General features: G+C 46.9%; 1 protein-coding gene across 1 annotated transcript in view; it reads right to left on the reverse strand.

The window, feature by feature from the left end:
• The window catches only part of SKIC3 (SKI3 subunit of superkiller complex), a 1,256,060-nt gene that overhangs the window by 819,673 nt on the left and 417,693 nt on the right, over window positions 1-18,694 (reverse strand). Inside the window, exon 18 of the mRNA XM_086960925.1 lies at window positions 5,823-5,925. Coding sequence (XP_086817051.1) covers window positions 5,823-5,925 — 103 coding nt within the window. The remainder of the gene's footprint in view (window positions 1-5,822; window positions 5,926-18,694) is intronic.

Here is an 18,694-nt window from a genome sequence, read left to right on the forward strand (position 1 = left end):
AAAAAAAAACGTTTTAGCTCTTCATGGTCCTTCTAGGCCCCCCCTTAGAAAACCTAGAGAGTCAGGGGGTGTCTACTCTGCCCCCTTTTAATTATATCCCCCTTTCTTTTTTCACCTCTTGTGTCTCGATTCTACCGAGACACAACATGGCGGACTCTCCGGACTGTTTAGAATGTTGACAGACACCTGACAGCCAATGAGCTTTCGCTTGCGCACTCCCGTAGCGCGCCGGGTGCGCTCACCAGTACGCGCACCGGGGAGCGCCGGCAGCGCGCCTATAGATATATATGTGTTTTTGAACTTAATTTTCATAAAATCCACTGGAGCAATTTTCACCAAACATAGCAAAGGCACATCTGCGTAGCAGTCCCTACAATTTTGCCAAATTTGGCGTAATTCCGTTCAGCGGTTCGGGCTGTAGACTTGTCAGACCGTCCTATGAAAATTAACATGAAAAAAACACGTTTTGGGGCCCCCCTTTTTTCTCAGTCCCCACTTCACGAATCCCCCCGAAACTTTCAGGGAAGGAGCGGAGCGCAGCGAGACCATTTTAAGGAAAATTACAGGCAGATCCCTCAATCGGCGCCAAAATTATTCCGAATAGAATGTTGCGGATTTCCTATGGTAGCCAATCCTAACTATAACTACCTACTGGCGACCGCCAGTAGGTAATATGTATATATATATAAAGAATCCCATCTCTTCATCTAGAAGAGGCCCGCCCTCTTATCTGTGCAATACTTTCTTTATTTAAGACAGTATTTGTAGAAATTGGAAAGCGTTTCGGCTGTTGACAGACCCTTTATCAACCATATATGCACCTAGTGTTTTTTCCTTTTTTAAATCATGTCCACAGGTGTTACCAATTACATGAACATGAAAAAGTTACTATCATGTTCCTAAATATTTCGTAATTGTTGGTAGTCCCTTGTAAAAAATATATAGACATTCTTAAGGTCCAGCATAATAAATAAATAATTTACAACATTTCATTTTTAACTTCATGCGTGCTGTGTAATCTTGGTGGTAACATTGGAAATATCTCCATTTTTAAATTGCATGCTTATAAAGTTCGTTGGAAACCTTTCAAAAAATCACTTTTCTCTATACCGGTAAGTATCTGAACAATGTTCGAAAATAATGTCTTTTCACCTAACTGTTGCCAATTACGTTCCAAGTCACAATGTAAATGCATTTTTTAAATTCAGCAATCCACGGCTTTACACAGCAGAGCTCACCTTGTTTTCATTATTCATGCTGCTGGAGCTTGCATTTCAAATACAATCGCTGTCATTCAATGCTGAAGCCCCAGAGATCCACTGCTAGGCATGTGCCTTTAGCTTGTGCCCGACTCCAAACACCCGCATAGATCAATATGAAAAGGGCTTCATATATATATTACCTACTGGCGATCGCCAGTAGGTAGTTCTAGTTAGGACCGTGTTTCTATTCAAAAAGCGTTTTTTCTTTACCCAACAACTTTGGCGCCGGTTGACGAATTTACGCGAAATTTTTAAAACTAGTGGGGCGCTCCGGTCAGCTCCTATGTTGAACGTTTCGGGGTGATTCTGCAAGCGGGGGCCGAGAAAAAAGGGGGGTCCCAAAACATGTTTTCTCAATGTTAATTCCCATAAGACACTTTAGACACGGCTACAGCCCGAACTGCTGAATGAAATTACAACAAATTTGTCAAAAAGGTAGCCCTTGTTTCAAAAAGAACTATGTTTGTTAAATGGTGTAAATCCGTTCAGTAGTTCCTGAGAAATTCAAGAAAAAGAGGTGAAAAAATCAATTCCCATAGGAAACTTTAGACACAGCTACAGCTGGAATTGCTGAACGGAATTACACCAAATTTGGCAAAAAGGTAGTGCTTGGTTCAGAAAGAACTCTTTTTTTAAATGGTGTAAATCCGTTGATTAGTTGCTGAGAAAATCAAAAAATAAAAATATCGATATATAGAGGCACGGAGGATCTGCGCACCTTGCCGATCACAAGCTGCATGCTAATTGGCTGTCAACACTTCAAACCAGTAAGTGTTGGCAGCCAGTAGAATCGAAACCAGGGAAACAAATGCATAAAATAACAAGCTAAGGGGCCAGGGTAGAAACACACTGACCCCCTAGGCCTGCTTAGGGTGTCCCACAAGGACCCCCAGGGCCCAAAAAAGCATTTTTTAAATTTTTTAAACGGTGAGATGCACAGAGGATCCAGCCCAGAAAATAAAAAAAACAAAGCGTTTCGTTATTAATTAGCCCCCGGTGGCATGTCAAAAAATACCACACCCACCGGGGCTTTTCTATAAATATTTGCGGGGCACACAGTCCCCCCCATGCCCCGGGGACTGCCACCCCCCGAGGCTACTTTTTATAATGTATGGGGGGGCCTCAAAGCCCCCCAAGCCCCGGGGACCGCCACCCCCAGGGCTTTCATTAATTATTGTGCAGGGGGCTCACGGCCCCTCTGCTGCCCCGTGGACCGCCACCCACAGTCCCCAAAGAGAGGCCAGGCCCCGGGGGTTGGGGTCCCCGGGGCCAGAAGTGGCCAGGGAGGGGGCCACACAGCCCACCTCCCCCATTATAAAAAAACTGAAAAAGCAAAGGCCGGCCCCGGGTTATGGGGTCCCCGGGGCAATAAATGGCCTGAGGAGGGGGGCCCCTCCCAAAAAAATAAAGAAGGATGGCAAGGCCCCGGGGGATGGGGTGCCCGGGGCCAGAAGTAGCCCGGGAGGGGGGTCCCGCGGCCCCCTCCCCCTCAAATAAATAAAAATTAAATGCGGGCCCTGGGGGATGGGGTCCCCGGGGCCAATAGAGGCCTTAGGTGGGGGGAGGGGGCATACAGCCCCTCCTTCATGTACAAAAACAATGTTAGGACCCGCCCCCTTCCTTCACCACTATGCAAACGTGCCCCCTGGCGAGTTGTAAGTTGGGGAATTCATTCACCTTGAATACTGAGGGTCCCTGGGGGCCAATTAGCCCACCAGGTACCACCAGTATGCGCCAGGTCGCTACGTTGCAGAGAGGTGTTCAGAGGCCACCCCACTTCAGTCCTGAGGGGCCCTGGGGGCCAACTAGGCCACCAGGTACCTCCAGTAAGCGCCACAGGCCTGCGTTGCAGAGAGATGGTTCAGGCACGCCCCTTTTTACACCTCTGTGCAACACAGCTCTGTGGCGCTTACTGGAGGTACTTAGTGGGCTAGTTGGACCCCAGGGACCCTCAGGATTCAAAGGGACTTAATCTCACAACTTAAAACGGCCACAGGGCGTGTTTGCACACGTTACTTCAGGCACCCCCTCCTTTCACCACAGTGCAAATGCGCCCCGTGGAGCATTTTAAGAGGTAGTTTTAATCCTCCTGCCCTATTCTGTACTAGGGCTTTACAAAGGAGGTCTTGCTAATCACAGGGATACTCCAACGTACAGTGTTCCCTAGTGAATGTAGGTGTTTTCACTGTATTCTAAGTGTCTTTTAGCATAACACTGACTCTAGGCCTGGTTAGTCAGAGTCAGCTATCACCAGTACCAGTCTGAAAAACGGGATGATTTTGCAACAAGGCCTTTTTCTGCTCCTCTGTTGGTTCTTTCTGTAAGTCTTGCTTCTTCCTGAACTTTTCTTCATCTTTGTGGACTTCTATTGCCTCTTTCTGCATTTCTTTTGCTTCTTTCTGTACGTTTTTTCTGCTTTCTTCACATGTCCAACCTCTGTAGGCATAGTTAGAAACTAGCATTTAAAAAAACCTTTGAAATTCACTTAAAAAACCATAGGTTTCAGACATGTTATAGTTAGAAATTAGCATTTAAAAAACCTTTGAAATTCACTGAAAAAACCCATAGGTTTCAGGCACGTTATAGTTAGAAATGTCTTCAGTCTTGAGGGCCTCAATACTAATGGCATCCCTATTTACATGAGTGATGTGAACAGGGTTACTTCTACCTTTTCAAGGGGTTCTCCCGCCTCGCGATCTGAGACAACACTGGTCTGGTGTGGAGGAACAAAGTCCTTTCTAAGTGTCAGATGTAGAGATAGCTCCAGCATGCTCCTTACTTTGCAGATTTAAAAAGACGGTCATTATTTTATCATATGATTGTCTGGTTGATAGAGGGTTCAGAGACTATAACGGACCATCTTTTTTCAGATTTTATTTGTACCACCTAATGGGCCCCTCGTCATTAAAGATAGCACTGCGGCGAAGAAGAAGAAAAAATGAAACAAAAAAAAGTTTCATGCAAGATAATGTGCCTACTAGGGTTTTAAACCACCAAGGGCTGTGAATTATGTTGGTAAATAGTCCATGTGATGAAAAATATGTCCAAAAAGAAGCAAATAGACCAACTGACTCAGGAGAACAGAAGGATGACAGAGCTCCAGTTAGCAGGGACAGGGGTAGCAGGGTTAGTTTCTGGTCTCTATGTGAAGCTTTTTTACCTGTTTTTAAATGCATTATTTACTGATTTTCAAAATAATAATTCTTCATTCAGTTCACATTTTGTCAATTTGACACTCCATGCATACATCATGTTAACGCACAATAAAAACACAATGAAATGTGATTGTATTACAAAAACAAAGCAAAGAACCAGATGAGAGAGGTAGCTTTGTGACCTGTTAATGAAATGTCTTACCTTTTTGGTTATTCGAAAAACGAAGCATAACAAACTTATAAAACAACTGACCTCAGCAATGTCTGAACTTTAGGTTTTATTCTGACGTCTTTCAAAAACAGAATTCAATTCTGCCAAAAGCAGAGGTACATGGCTATGTTAAAATATAAAGAGATTTCTCTAGTGAAAAGTTGCCCAGGGTAGCCATGTGGAAAACGTGTAATATGTTACTTGGCAGAAGCTGCAGCCATTTTGGCTGTGGTGTCCATTTAAGTTTCCTTCGTAATTCATTCATCTTTTCACTCTGCCTGTGCTATCTATTTTAGTTGACTTCCTGACTCAGCTAAAAGCAATGTACATGCTGAGAGTGTGTAGCTGCCAGTACACCTGTTTACTGTCAATCCGTTCTGCTGCCATAAGCACTCCTGCTCCCCCTCCCCCTTTGCTGACCAAGTGGTTATTCATCTACACTTGCTTGTTGGAAACTATTTCAAAAGCTTGTCCTGCCTATTTCTGTTCACATGCTTACACTGCAGAAAAACTGCATAAAAGCTCTGTGTTCTGTGACCCAGTGTACTACCTCAGGCAGCACTTGAGAGTGCTGTGTGGATGTGATCCCGCTTATGAGTGATTAATACACTTGTTATTTATTCCTACTCCAGTGCTGATCTCTACTTTGTTGGTTTTTGAACCTGTGGACAAAAGGGTGGCCCTGCACCAGTGTACTCCTAAAAAGGTATATTTCCACAGTGGGCACCCGTCGTGGGACCCCATCGGAGAAGCGCTGCCCGAAGGAGTGGTCTTGACAGAGGATTGGAATTTCACTGAGGAAGCGCACTGCGCGAGGACACCTTTGTCTTTGCAGGCCGATGTGACTTTTCCGGTTTTCCTGATTTGACCCTCCAGGTGGTGCCGGCTATTGTAAACTCAAATATTCAGTTTTCAATAATCGCGGGTATAGATATGTTAACCTTAAAGAGCCAGTAATGCAAGGACATACAACCTACATGAATCGTTTAAAACACAGATGATGCATTCATTCATTCATGTCTGCATTTATTCTCCAGGTGCTCTGCATTGTGCGCGCAGCATTGTTCTAACTTTTCAAAAAAATCATTTCATCCCACTGCACACTACTGAAAGCTCATTGTCAACAGTCATCCAGGTTACATATATAAAGAATTTCATGCCGAAGGATTCTGACAGCGTTCCTTTTAAACCAACCTGGTAAAAAACTCAATTGCTTGTTCTATGTGGTCCACAGCCTTTCCATCAAGATAATCTGTAAGAGCACTCTTCGCCATCATGAGATTACACTCTCCGAGCCCTGAAAGCAAAGTCATATAATAAGTTACCACTTCATACATCTGATTTTGGAGGATAGCCCATATGATGAAACAATACGGTCTAAGTGAATAAATAATATATACCTTGCAATTATGATTGATTCACATCAATAAAGCCACCACCTACGTTGTGTTATCACAAACCTTTAGGGCCAAAGTCACATAACCAGTCACCACGTTTCCTTACAGGTGTATAATGCAATTGCTGAACCATTTAATACCATCTGACTTTCCAAACTTCTCCCCAAAAAATAGATCACTTCATCCCAGAACGATGCATATGATATTATGTACAGTAAATCTGTTAGATATGCTAATGAAATTAAAAAGTTACTATAGCAGGTGGCTACATTCTTCATTAAATATGTGCACAGTAATACACTAACACATTTGTTATGCATCGTTCTTAAGCAACTACTTTAGTATTATAGAATATAAACGTTGTACAATACATATACTTACTAATCAAATAAGTCAAAAGTGAACAAAAGGTACTAGTTAAGCTCAATACTAGTGTAATATTTAAAAAGGAAAATGTTGCTTCTGAGTCGAGCCTACACAAGTTCTATATGAAATACTGTAAATACTCCATGAGTTACACATAGTGATTAATTTGCACCAGCATTTGCCTGAGCTGAGCATCCCATTTCAGTTTGGAGCCCCAGCGTTTAATAGAACTCGAATGAATTAGTTGCACTGATTTATTGCTCACGCTGCAACATTCTTACAATGCACTTCTTGCACCGGGCTGCAAGGATGCTGCACAAGGCACAGCTTGCACTGGGCTGCCAGGATGCTGCACAAACCTTCTTTGGGGTGCCACTATTTGCCAGAGTAAGGGTAGGCAATGCCCCCCTCTTATTAGCGGATCTGGAAACTGTGGCGGATCAATCTTGTATATTCCTTCTGAGAACCGTTTGGAGGTGCCACAGGACCAGTTGTCGGTTCTCAGTTTTAGAGGTGTTACGCCTGTCAGACAGTTCTGCTGCTTGGCCTGTACTTACCAGGCTATAATTAGTTTTAGCCTGCGCTAAGGATAAGTGATACATTATATCCCCAGAATGTGACAAAGGGGCATGAGGGCAGGGATCACGAGGTGGAGCGAAGTTTAGAATAGGCAGAAGGCCACGGCCAACACAGCTGATGCAAGTAAGCTTGTGCTGACCAGGTTGAGGACTGTGCACCCTCAGTATGTACACGTACCAGCAAACCTATTAGTAGTCCCAAAAAGAGAATGCAATATCCATCAGAACTTGTTTTCATTTAAGTGGGGTGGGATTGGGAGGACTGAAGTGCCAGAGGGCTGGCTGAGGCATGATAAATGTAACAAAGGATAAATTAGGCATGCTCCGCTTCATCCCTCAGGTTGCATTTAACAACCAGAGTGCTATTTTAGGTCACTGAATGTTTCACTACCAGCAATGATTCTCGAGCTATGGGGCAAATAAGGAGGCTAACAAAAAACTCCTGACTAATCTATTGCCAGCCCCAAAACATACCGAATTTATTAAACATAATTGAAATCTGCAGCCCAAAACACTTTATAAATCCTGAAATTGAACTACATTGACTGAAAGGTGCTAGAATGTTCTAGAGGTGGTCCTTTAATGGAGATGACATGTGTAACAGATAAAGCAACAACACTACAGTATATATCCGAGGCTGTTATTGGACAGTAAAGCACAAACAGCAGCATCTTAGTTACCCTTATTTTTCAGTGACCCAGTGTAATAAGGACACCCAACTCTTAAAGATACGCATCGCATTTATTGGTGGTTCCACCATTGTCATAAGTAAAAGCCAACAGACTAGGAGAGTAGAACGCAAGATAAGAAAAGCAAACGCATCCAATGAAAAACGAGAAACATTTCTACCTTAACACCGTATGCTTACATTCTAACTTACCAATACTACAAACCTTCTCCCTTTAATAAAATAAAAAGACAAAACAAAACAAAAAATTTACCAATTAAAACATTATAAAATCATGACATTTCTTAGTGTAGGAGCATGACTTAGTATACGGTGCACACTTATTTAAGTGAAACATCTAGTACTAATCCAGACAACCCTTATGGTGACTTTAGTGGTCTTAGACAACCATAGAAAGCTCTATAAGTGGTAGCTGAGGACAGCAGCCTTCAGGCTTCGTCAAGAAGGAGTGTTAAGAAGCTTGTTTTAACTACACGAATCATGTAGTGTGGCGTAAAGGAAAAAGAACCGCACAGCTTAGTTTTAAAAATAAGTATATTTATTATGCACACTCACTAACACATTGGTATATCTCCTACCCGTGAATATGAACACCATACACACAATATTTCAAACAGAAACAGATAAGTAAACACAAACACATAGTGGTCTCCAGGGGGGAGATCAAACCATATAGTAAAGAAGTGGAATGTGAGAAGTTGACCTGATATATGATGCTCACTAGTTCTAGTGATCACCTTGTATCAGTCCAAACAAACCTTATGGTGATTGGTTGTAAGTCAACCTTATAGACCAGCTATCCTAGTAGCATGGACAAAAGCAGTCTTTAGGCTAAACTCTTTATGGCATGTGAAGCCAGCTGTTTTACCACATATAGCCTTTGAATACCAAATGAAAAGGACACCACACAGGTTGTTATGAAAATAAACAGTTATTTATTAACTAACATACACCTCTGAACTCTTTATGCGGTCAGAGGGCTAAGCACATGACAAACTCTTAGGAAAAATACGTTTAAGTTGCACGATTTACAATGGTGCCCTAGGGGCACGACAAACCATATACTAAGTAAGTGGAATGTGAAAGTCAATTAAAGGAATGGAGCTGTCCAGAGGTTGTAGGATCGCTGGGACCACACTATACAAACTTGAGGTAAGTAATAGGAGGCCCACGGAGCGCGTGTGCAGAGTGTGAACTCACACGCGAGATGCGTACAAACGTCTATGGACAGTACAGTTTAAAGAAAAGGTGAGTACGGACGTTCCTGACTAGATAGGACTAAAACGACAATGGAACTGGACACTAGGAGAGTCAAGCTACCCTTGAGCACCGAAATGCTCGTGTTACCTCACCCACAGGCTGCGGGTGCATAGGTGCGAAGTCGTGTCGGGTTTCCACGTCGAAGTCTATGGAGCCTTGAAGAAAGATGCTGCAGGCGACCAGGAGGAAGATGTCCGGTGCAATCCAAGGGTGGATTGGTGAAGAGAAGAACCTGAAAGCAGAGGGGACAATGTTCAAAGTCACTAGCCAGTGACTGGAGTGGAACCAGGAGTGGAACCAGATGTCGTCGTCGCGATCAGGTGAAGGTGGACCCTTGTCTCTGCAGCCACGTGGACCAGGTGGTGTCTTCGACGACCAGGATGGAGGCACGAGCTGTCCCACACAGGCTCTCGCTGCCGGCGGTGTCGTCTCCGGATTCGGGTTCACCAGGCCTTGGCAAAGGCAACCCACGCGGTGAGTGGAAACTGCGTCTGGAGTGGACCAGGAGGGTCCGGGGTGCTCCTCTTTTGGAAGGGAGCAAGGGCCAGAATGGAGCAACCAGACCAGCAGCAAAGTTGTCGGTGTTCGTCGTCTAGGAGGCCACAAGCCAGCCGGCAAGTGACCAGACAAAGTGTCGAGCAGCAGGCAAGCAGAAGGGCCCCACGCAGATCTCGTGGATGCTGGAGGGCTGGACTTCGGTGCAGGAGCTGCTCGGGGTCGGGGCTTCTCAGTCCCCAGAGCACTTGGATGAGGATACCTCAGGAGTCGTGCTGGAGCGAAGTGCTGCTTCTTTCAAGATGGCCGGTCCCACGTGTCTCGTCGCACCCACGGGTCTCAGCTGTGCTGGAGTTGCAGGTAGAGGGCGGAGAGGTCTGGGAATCCGGGTCTCGTCGGGCTCTGAAGTCTGGATCCTTTGCAGGAAGACGACAAAGGGAAGTCGCGGTACGCTGATGGTGCCTGCAGATGCAGGGTGGACACTCCTTGCCCACAAGGGAGATTCCTTCTGTCTTCTGTGGAGCAGAGGTCCAGAGTTTCTTCTTGTGAAGTTGATCAGGATAATCTAATTTGGAATGGGACCAGCTCCTACCTTTATTCTCCTAAAGGGGGCTGCACTACGACTAGGTCCCTCCTCTGGGTGGGACCAGGAAGGGGGGTGGTTACACCCCATTTCCTTTGTCCGGTCTTGCGCCAGCTCTGGGGCTGGAGTGCCCCAGGAACTGGTTCTGACCGGTGTATGCACAGGACACCTTGTGTGCCCCAGGCATGTCTCATTCCTTTCAGCCCTCGCCTACCTAATACACAAAATCCTGTCTGGGGTGGTGCTAGCACCTCCCAAGGCAGGAAACGCTTTGTCCGAGCCACCCTCGCTGGAAGGACTCCCAGCAGCAGGAGGTCAGACTTGTGTCTGTGGTGGCAGCATCCATTTTGTGATGCTGAGGCTCGAGTTAACATTAACCGGGGTTCACAGTTACATACATGTCGTGTCCCTCTAGATGGGTGGAATGCTACCCCCGTCGCCTGAATTGGCGAGGGGGTAGTATTCCAATTCGTATGACACCTTACTCGACATGTTTTGATAATGCTATACCAAAGTTAGCATTTAACCGCGAGGTTCATAATGCACTTAAGAGTATATGGTATAGCGTTATCAGGGAACAGCTATTAGGACTTGGTTCCGCAAGCTGCAAACGGGCTCAACTCATGCCAGAGCACCATCTCACAAAATTCCAAGCACTCTGCCTTCAGGATTAATAAGGCCTGCCATAGGAGTGACTGATAGGAATACATGTGTCCATTTTAGGGTTAGATATAGAGATACTATATCTAAAGCAAAGGGTGATTACACCACCTTGCCCCAGCTGTCGTGGAGCCAGTTGTGTCAGATTTGGATGGCAGGCCGTGGGTGGCATAATACACGCTGCAGCCCCTGGTAGGCCCTGGGTACACCTTTGCCCTGGATACCTAAGGCATGCTGTACAGGGACTGATAAGGTGGCCCAGTACCAATTGGTAAATGCACCAAAGGTACATGCTTGACAATTTAGAGAGAGAACAGCTAGGCTGTGGGTCTGGTTAGCAGGCCCACAGCCAGGGAAAGTCGTAAACCAGTGAAGCAAAAAGCAATTATCGGGGATGACCATAGGATTGCAGACCCTACTCTCCTACATAACCCCCCCCCCAAACTTAGGGGCATTAAACTAACCTTGACCAGGTGAGTCTTCTTGTTCTAAGTGGAAGTACCTGGAGAGACCATCTGCATTGCCATGGTCAGTCCCTGGTCTGTGCTCCACTGTAAAGTCCATCCCCTGTAGGGAAATGGACAACCTAAGAAGTTTGGGGTTTTCACCCTTCATTTGATTTAGCCATAAGAGGGGCTTATGGTCGGTCTGAATCTTGAAGTGAGTACCAAACAAGTATGGCCTCAACTTCTTCAGGGCCCAAACCACAGCAAAGGTCTCCCTCTCAATAGCTGACCAACGTTTCTCTCTAGGGGTCAGCCTTCTACTTATAAAAGCAATGGGCTGGTCATGACCATCAATATTCAGTTGAGATAGAACAGCTCCCACACCCAACTCAGAAGCATCGGTTTGGACAATGAATGGCTTGGAGTAGTATAGACTCTGGAGAATAGGTGCAGTGCACATGGCCTGCTTCAGGTCATCGAAAGCCTTCTGACAGGTAACTGTCCACTGAACTTTCTTTGGCATTTTCTTACTTGTCAGGTCATTAAGTGGAGTCACAATGGTTCCATAATTTCTGACAAATTTCCTATAGTAACCAGACAGGCCCAAGAAAGCTCTGACCAGTGTCTAGGTGGTTGGAGGAGCCTAGTCCTTTATGGCCTGTATCTTGCTCTCCAAAGGTTGAACTTGGCCTCCACCTACAAGGTGACCCAAGTATACAACTTGACTCTGCCCTATCTGGCACGTGGTAGCCTTGATAGAGAGGCCTGCCTTTTGCAGGGCCTAGAAAACTTTCCTCAGGTGGATCAGGTGATCCTCCCAGGTGGAGCTAAAGACAGCAATATCATCTAGATATGCTGCACAGAAGTCATCCAGCCCAGAGAGAACTTGGTTCACCAACCTTTGAAAAGTGGCAGGTGCATTCTTCAAACCAAAGGGCATCACCACAAACTGGTAATGACCACCTGGGGTCGAAAATGCTGTTTTGGCCTTGGCATCCTCAGCTAACCTGACTTGCCAATAACCAGCTGTCAGGTCAAATGTACTCAAGAATTTGGCAGAAGCCAATTTATCTAGGAGTTCATCTGCTCTTGGTATTGGATGGGCATCTGTCGTAGTGACAGCATTGAGACCCCTGTAGTCTACACAAAACCTCATCTCTCTCTTACCATCCTGGGTGTGAGGTTTAGGCACTAGAACTACAGGACTAGCCCAAGGGCTCTCTGAGGGTTCAATGACTCCAAATTCCAACATCTTCTGTACTTCTTGTTTCATGCAGTCCCTGAAGTGGTCAGGTTGCCTGTAGATTTTACTCTTTATAGGCAGACTGTCACCAGTGTCCACCTCATGGGTGCACCAGTTTGTCTGACTGGGTGTCAGAGAGAACATTTGTCTGAAGGATTGAAGAACCTGTTTACAATCCTCTTGTTGATGTTTAGAGAGACTGTCAGAAAATACTACACCATCTACTGACCCATCATCAGGGTTCTGAGTGAGCAGGTCTGGGAGAGGGTCACTATCTTCTTCCTGTCCCTCATCTGTAGCCATGAGCAAGCCCATGTCTTCCCTGTTGACAAATGCCTTGAGACTGTTCACATGAAGTACTCTGTGAGGGCTCCAGGGAGTTCCAAGGTCTACCAAGTAGGTGACCTCTCCCTTCTGTTCAATGATAGTATGGGGTCCAGACCATTTGTCTTGGAGAGCTGCTGGGGCTACTGGCTCCAACACCCACACCTTCTGTCCAGGCTGGTAAACAGTCAGGACAGCCTTTTGGTCATGCCAAGCTTTTTGCAGTTCTTGGCTGGCCTCCAGGTTTTTAGATGCCTTCTACATGTACTCTGCCATCCTGGAGCGGAGACCAAGTACATAGTCCACTATGTCTTGCTTAGGCTTTTTGAGAGGTAACTCCCATCCTTCCTTCACAAGACATAGGGGTCCTCTTACAGGATGCCCAAACAGAAGCTCAAAAGGGCTGTAACCAACCCCCTTCTGTGGGACCTCTCTGTAAGCAAATAGAAGGCAGGGTAAGAGGATGTCCCATCTTCGCCTAAGCTTTTCAGGTAACCCTTTTGTAGGAGAGTAGGGTCTGCAATCCTATGATCACCCCAGATTTTTGCTTTTTGCTTCACTGGTTTACGACTTCCCCTGGCTGTGGGCCTGCTAATCAGACCCACAGCCTAGCTGTTCTCTCTCTAAATTGACACCCATGTACCTTAGGTGCATTTACCAATTGGTACTGGGCCACCTTATCAGTCCCTGTACAGTATACCTTAGGTATCCAGGGCATAGGTGTACCCAGGGCCTACCAGGGGCTGCAGCATGTATTATGCCACCCCTGGCTGGCCATCCAAATCTGACACAACTGGCTGCACGACAGCTGGGGCAAGGTGGTGTAATCACCCTTTGCTTTAGATATAGTATTCCTATATCTAACCCTAAAATGGACACATGTATTCCTATCAGTCACTCCTATGGCAGGCCTTAACAATCCTGAAGGCAGAGTGCTTGGAATTATGTGAGATGGTGCTCTGGCATGAGCTGAGCCCGTCTGCAGCTTGCGGAACCAAGTCCTAATAGCTGTTCCATGATAACGCGTACCATATACTCTTAAGTGCATTATAATCCTCGCGGTTATTTGCTATTTTTGGTATCGCTTTATCAAAACATGTCGAGTAAGGCGTCATACGAATTGGAATACTAACCCCTCGCCAATTCTGGCGACGGGGTTAGCATTCCACCCTTCTAGAGGGACACGACATGTATGTAACTGGGAACCCCGGTTAAAGTTAACTCGAGCCTCAGAATCACAAAATGGATGCTGCCGCCACAGACACGAGTCTGACCCCCTGCAGCTGGGAGTCCTTCCAGCGAGGAGAGCTTGGACAAAGGGTTTCCTGTCAGGGGCGGTGCTAGCACCATCCCAGACAGGGTTTTGTGTATCCCAGGTAGGCAGGGCTGAGAGGAAGGTGACTGCAAGTGGCACCCCGGTGCTCACTATGCATCTGCCGCTTAAACCAGTTCCAGGGGCACACCAGCCCCTGAGGGAAAGTCCGGACAAGGGAGAGGGGTGTAACCACCCCCCTCCTGGTCCCACCCATGGGCAGGACCTAGTCGCGTGCCTGCCCCTTTTTTTTTTTTAAGAATAAAAGGTAGGAGCAGGCCCCCTTCCCAAATTAGATAATTCTGAATCTTGACTACTTTCCACGAAAGGGCTCTTGACTATTTCTGAAGACTCTCCCTTGTGGCTAAGGAGTAGCCACCCTGCACCCGCAGGCACCATCTAAGCATCGCGGTTTGCTGTAAGTCCATCCTCCGGATCAAGACTGCCCAGCTCGACGAGACCGGGATTCCCTGGCATCTCTGACCTCTACCTGCATCATCAGCCCAGCTGAGATTCGTGGGTGTGAAGAGACCTGAAGGGACCGGCCATCTTCAAAACTGCACGACGCTTAACCAGCACGACCACCGAGGGATCCTCGAGTGAGTGCTTTGGGGTTTGAAAGCCCTGACCCTGAGCAGCTCCAGCACCGAAGTCCAGCCCACCAGCATCCAAGAGATCTGCATGGGGCCCTTCTGCTCTTTGCTGCTCACCGCGTTGTCCGGTCACTTGCCTGCTGGCTAGTGGCCCTCCTGACGACGAACCACGACGATTACACCGCTGGTCTGGTTGCTCCAGACTGGCCCTTGCTCCCTTCCAAGAGAGGAGCACCCCGGACCCTCCTGGTCCACTCCAGACGCCATCTTGACTCCACCGCGTGGGCTTGACTTTGCCAAGGTTTGTTGCCCCAATCCTGGGTCCAGCATCGCCGACAGCAGACACCTTCGTGGGACAGCTCGCACCTCCAGCCTGGTCGCCGACAACGCCTCCTGGTCCGAGGGACAGCAGAGTCCAGCGTCGCCCACTCACCTGGTCGAGGTGACTTCATCCGGTGCCATCCTGGTGCCCACCTAATCACTGGCTAGGGATTAAGAACTGAGTCCCCTCTGCTTTCAGGTTGTTTCCATCTTCGATGCAGGCTTGGATCACTCCGGACATTTTCACTGGTCGCCTGCCAGCAACTTCTTCTTTCAGGCTCCATAGACTTCAACGAGGATTCCCGACGTCTTTTGAACCCTATGCAGGCGCAGCCCCTGGGCTAGGTAACCTGAGCATTTTGGTGCTCCAACGTAGGTTCACTATCTAAGTGTCCAGATCCTTTGTCGTTTTCAGTCTATCTAGTCGGATTTGTCCGATAACAGTAACTTTGTGAATACTAGTATCCATAGCCTTTGTCCCGCATCCCGCGTGAGAGTGCACACTCTCCACCCGATCTCCCTAGGCCTCCTGCTCCTAACCTGAAGGTTCAGTAGTGTAGTCCTAGCGATCCTAAAGCCTCTGGATCTTGTTACTTACCTGCTAGTATTTCGCATTCCACTTTTAGCGTATATGGTTTTTCGTGCCCCTCGGGCATTTGTGTAAATTGTGCGACTTAAAGTATTTTCGTAAGAGTTTTGTTGTGTGCTTAGCTCCCTGACTCATAAAGAGATCAGGGTAGACTTGTTATAAATAAATATCCTTTTATTTTCATAACAACTTGTGTGGTGTCCTTTCACTTGGTGTTCAAGGGGTATATGTGATGGTATAACAGCTGGCTTAACACGCCCTCTAGAGTTTAGCCTAAAGACTGCTCTTGTCCATGCTACTAGGATAGCTGGTCTATAAGGTTGACTTACAACCAATCATCAATAAGGGTTGTTTGGAATGATACAAAGTGATCACTAGAATAGTGAGCACTATATATCAGGCCGACTTCTCACACCTTTTATCATCCCTTTTAGGGTCTTGTTGAATCTCTCAACAAGCCCATTGCACTGTGGGTGATAGGGGGTGGTGAATTTGTAGTTGGCACCACACTCCTTCCACATTGCAGTCAAGTATCCTGACATAAAGTTTGCACCTCTGTCAGAGACAACCTCCTTAGGAAACCCCACTCTAGTAAAAACTGAGAGTAGGGCCCTGGCCACAACAGGAGCTGTAGTGGTCCTAAGGGGAATAGCTTCTGGATACCTGGTGTCATGATCCACTACCACCAGTATAAATCTGTGCCCAGAGGCTGTTGGGGGGTCCATTTGTCCAACAATGTCAAGCCCTACTCTTTCAAAGGGTACCCCCACCACAGGTAGTGGAATAAGGGGGGCCTTTGTTGTGCCACCTGATTTGCCACTGGCAGGCGACACATGAGCGACAAAACTCTTTAGTGTCCTCAGACATATGGGGCCAGTGAAAGTGTGGGACAAGCCTGTCCCAAGTCTTGTTCTGGCCTAAGTGACCTGCAAGGGGAATTTCATGGGCCAAGGTGAGAAGGAGACCTCTCAGAGACAAGGGGATGACCAGCCTCCTGGTAGCACCAGGCTTGGGGTCTCTTGCCTCAGAGTAAAGGAGTCCATCATCCCAGTACACTTTATGGGTACCTGTGGCATTCCCTGCAGCCTCAGCAGCAGCTTGCTGTCTGAGGGGTTCAAGAGAGGAACAGTCTAATTGTGCTTGTCTCAAGTCTGCCCTGGAAGGTCCCCCTGTCCCAAGAAACTCAACCTGTTCAGGCTCAAGTTCTTCTAGGACAGTTCCTTCTGGGGTCTTTGGGTCAGTCTCCTGTGAGAGCTGATCCTCACCTTGAGGCAAGGGGGAAGGCACTGCCTTAACCCTACTGTTCTTACTCTTGGTTAGTGTCTGGTCCATTGTTCCAGGATCCAGCACTAGTTCAGCTGGGCATTTATTGGCCTGTGACCTAGTCACAGCAAGGACATGTGCTGACAAACCTAGCATCTCCACATGAGTCCTATACTCCACATCTGACCATCGAGAGGATTCCAAATCATTGCCCAAAAGACAGTCCACTGGGAGGTCTGAACTAACAACAACCCTTTTGAGGCCATTTACCCCTCCCCAGGAGAAATTAACAAGTGCCATACTATGGTTGGTAGTGACATTGCTAGCATTGGTCACTAGGTGGTCTGAACCTAGTATTACCTGTCCAGGGTCCACAAATGCTGGTGTCACCATAGTGACACTGGCACAGGTGTCCCTGTAGGCCTGAGCCATTTTTCCATTGATTAAAGGCGTATGCCTATACTTGCCCAGAGTACTGGGACTTATTGTAGGGGTCAAATCCATTTCCCCAGTACAAACAAGAACAGCCTGGGTAGGTACTCTGACTAGGTCAGACCCTGCCTCAGATACCAATGTCAACCCCACTATAGCCTTAGGGGGAACACTACCACTACTAACTGAACTAGGGGTTGCAGGGGCCTTAGGGGCAGTAGTGGTAGGAGCTGGGCCTTTCTTGGTGCACTCACTAAACCAGTGAGTATTACTTTTGCAGTATTGGCACCATGGTTTCTTCTGACCATTATTCTTTTTCTTTTGGGAATTCTGGGACCCACCCTCCTTAGATTGTTGGGGCCCTGTTGAAGACTTCTGGTCATTTTGCTTATTCTCATTACCCTTCTGGTCTGCTTTCTTCTGGCCACCACCCTGGTTCTGGTTCTGCTGCTTGACCCTTGTCCTGACGCATCTGTCTGCCTTCTTTCCCAATTCTTGGGGAGAGATCTGAGTCAATAAGGTGCTGATGCAACAACTGATTTTGACAATTACTTACGATTTGTTCGCTCATAATTAGATTATATAATCCTGTGTAATCAGTAACTTTACTTCCCAGTAACCAGCCTTCAAAAGCCTTAGTGGCACAATCTACAAAGTCAGCCCAATCCTGAGACTGAATTTTCTGGGTGTCTGAACGGCAACCTGTACTGCTCAGTTGTTAAGCCAAACCCATCAATCAGTGTATTCTTCAGGACTTGGTAATTGTTGGCATCCTCAGCTCTAGTAGTGAGGAGCTTATCTCTACCTTTACCTTCAAAGGAGAGCCACAGTATAGCCGCCTACTGACTCTGAGGGATGCACTGGACAGTGCAGGCCCTCTCCATAACAGTCATCCATTTGTGGATGACATCCCCTTGTTTAAAGGGCGGCACTAGTTTACTCGGGTGTCTAGTATCAAAACTCCTGTATTTATCTCTAATGATAATGCTGCCACCAGTGGGGTCTGCCCCACTCAATTTCTGCTCTCTGGCAAAGGCAAGTCTTTCTTTGGCAAGGGCAAGTTCTTCCCTCTCAATCCTCAAATTGACTTCCCTCATCTTAGCTTCATGCTCTCTTCTCTGAGGGGATGTCATCCCTCTCTGGGAAGATGCCTGAGAGACATGGGTACGAATAGATCTGTTAGAGCCTCTGGAGTGAGACCTAACTCGTCTATTCCCAAGGTTAAGCCTACCTGAGGAAAGGCCTGGGGGTCCCCCAGTCCCATTCTCATGTATGCTTAAGTTGGTTCTGGTGAGCCTACTGACTACTACTGGACCTTTTTCTGCCTCATCCCCAGATAACTCCTTTTCCTCTTCCTCCTCTTCACTTTCTGTTTCATGGAGGTTAAGGTCAGGATCACCCAAGGTTCCCTCTAAGGGGGGCATGCTCCCATCTGGATTAGAGGGGCCTGTGTTAGAAGCCCTTCTGGCATCATATGTCTCTAAGAGACCTATCAGAAAAGGAGTGGTAGGGTTAG

This window comes from Lissotriton vulgaris, chromosome 3_1 (assembly GCF_964263255.1).
Source record: "Lissotriton vulgaris chromosome 3_1, aLisVul1.2, whole genome shotgun sequence".
NCBI classification, from domain to species: Eukaryota; Metazoa; Chordata; class Amphibia; order Caudata; family Salamandridae; genus Lissotriton; species Lissotriton vulgaris.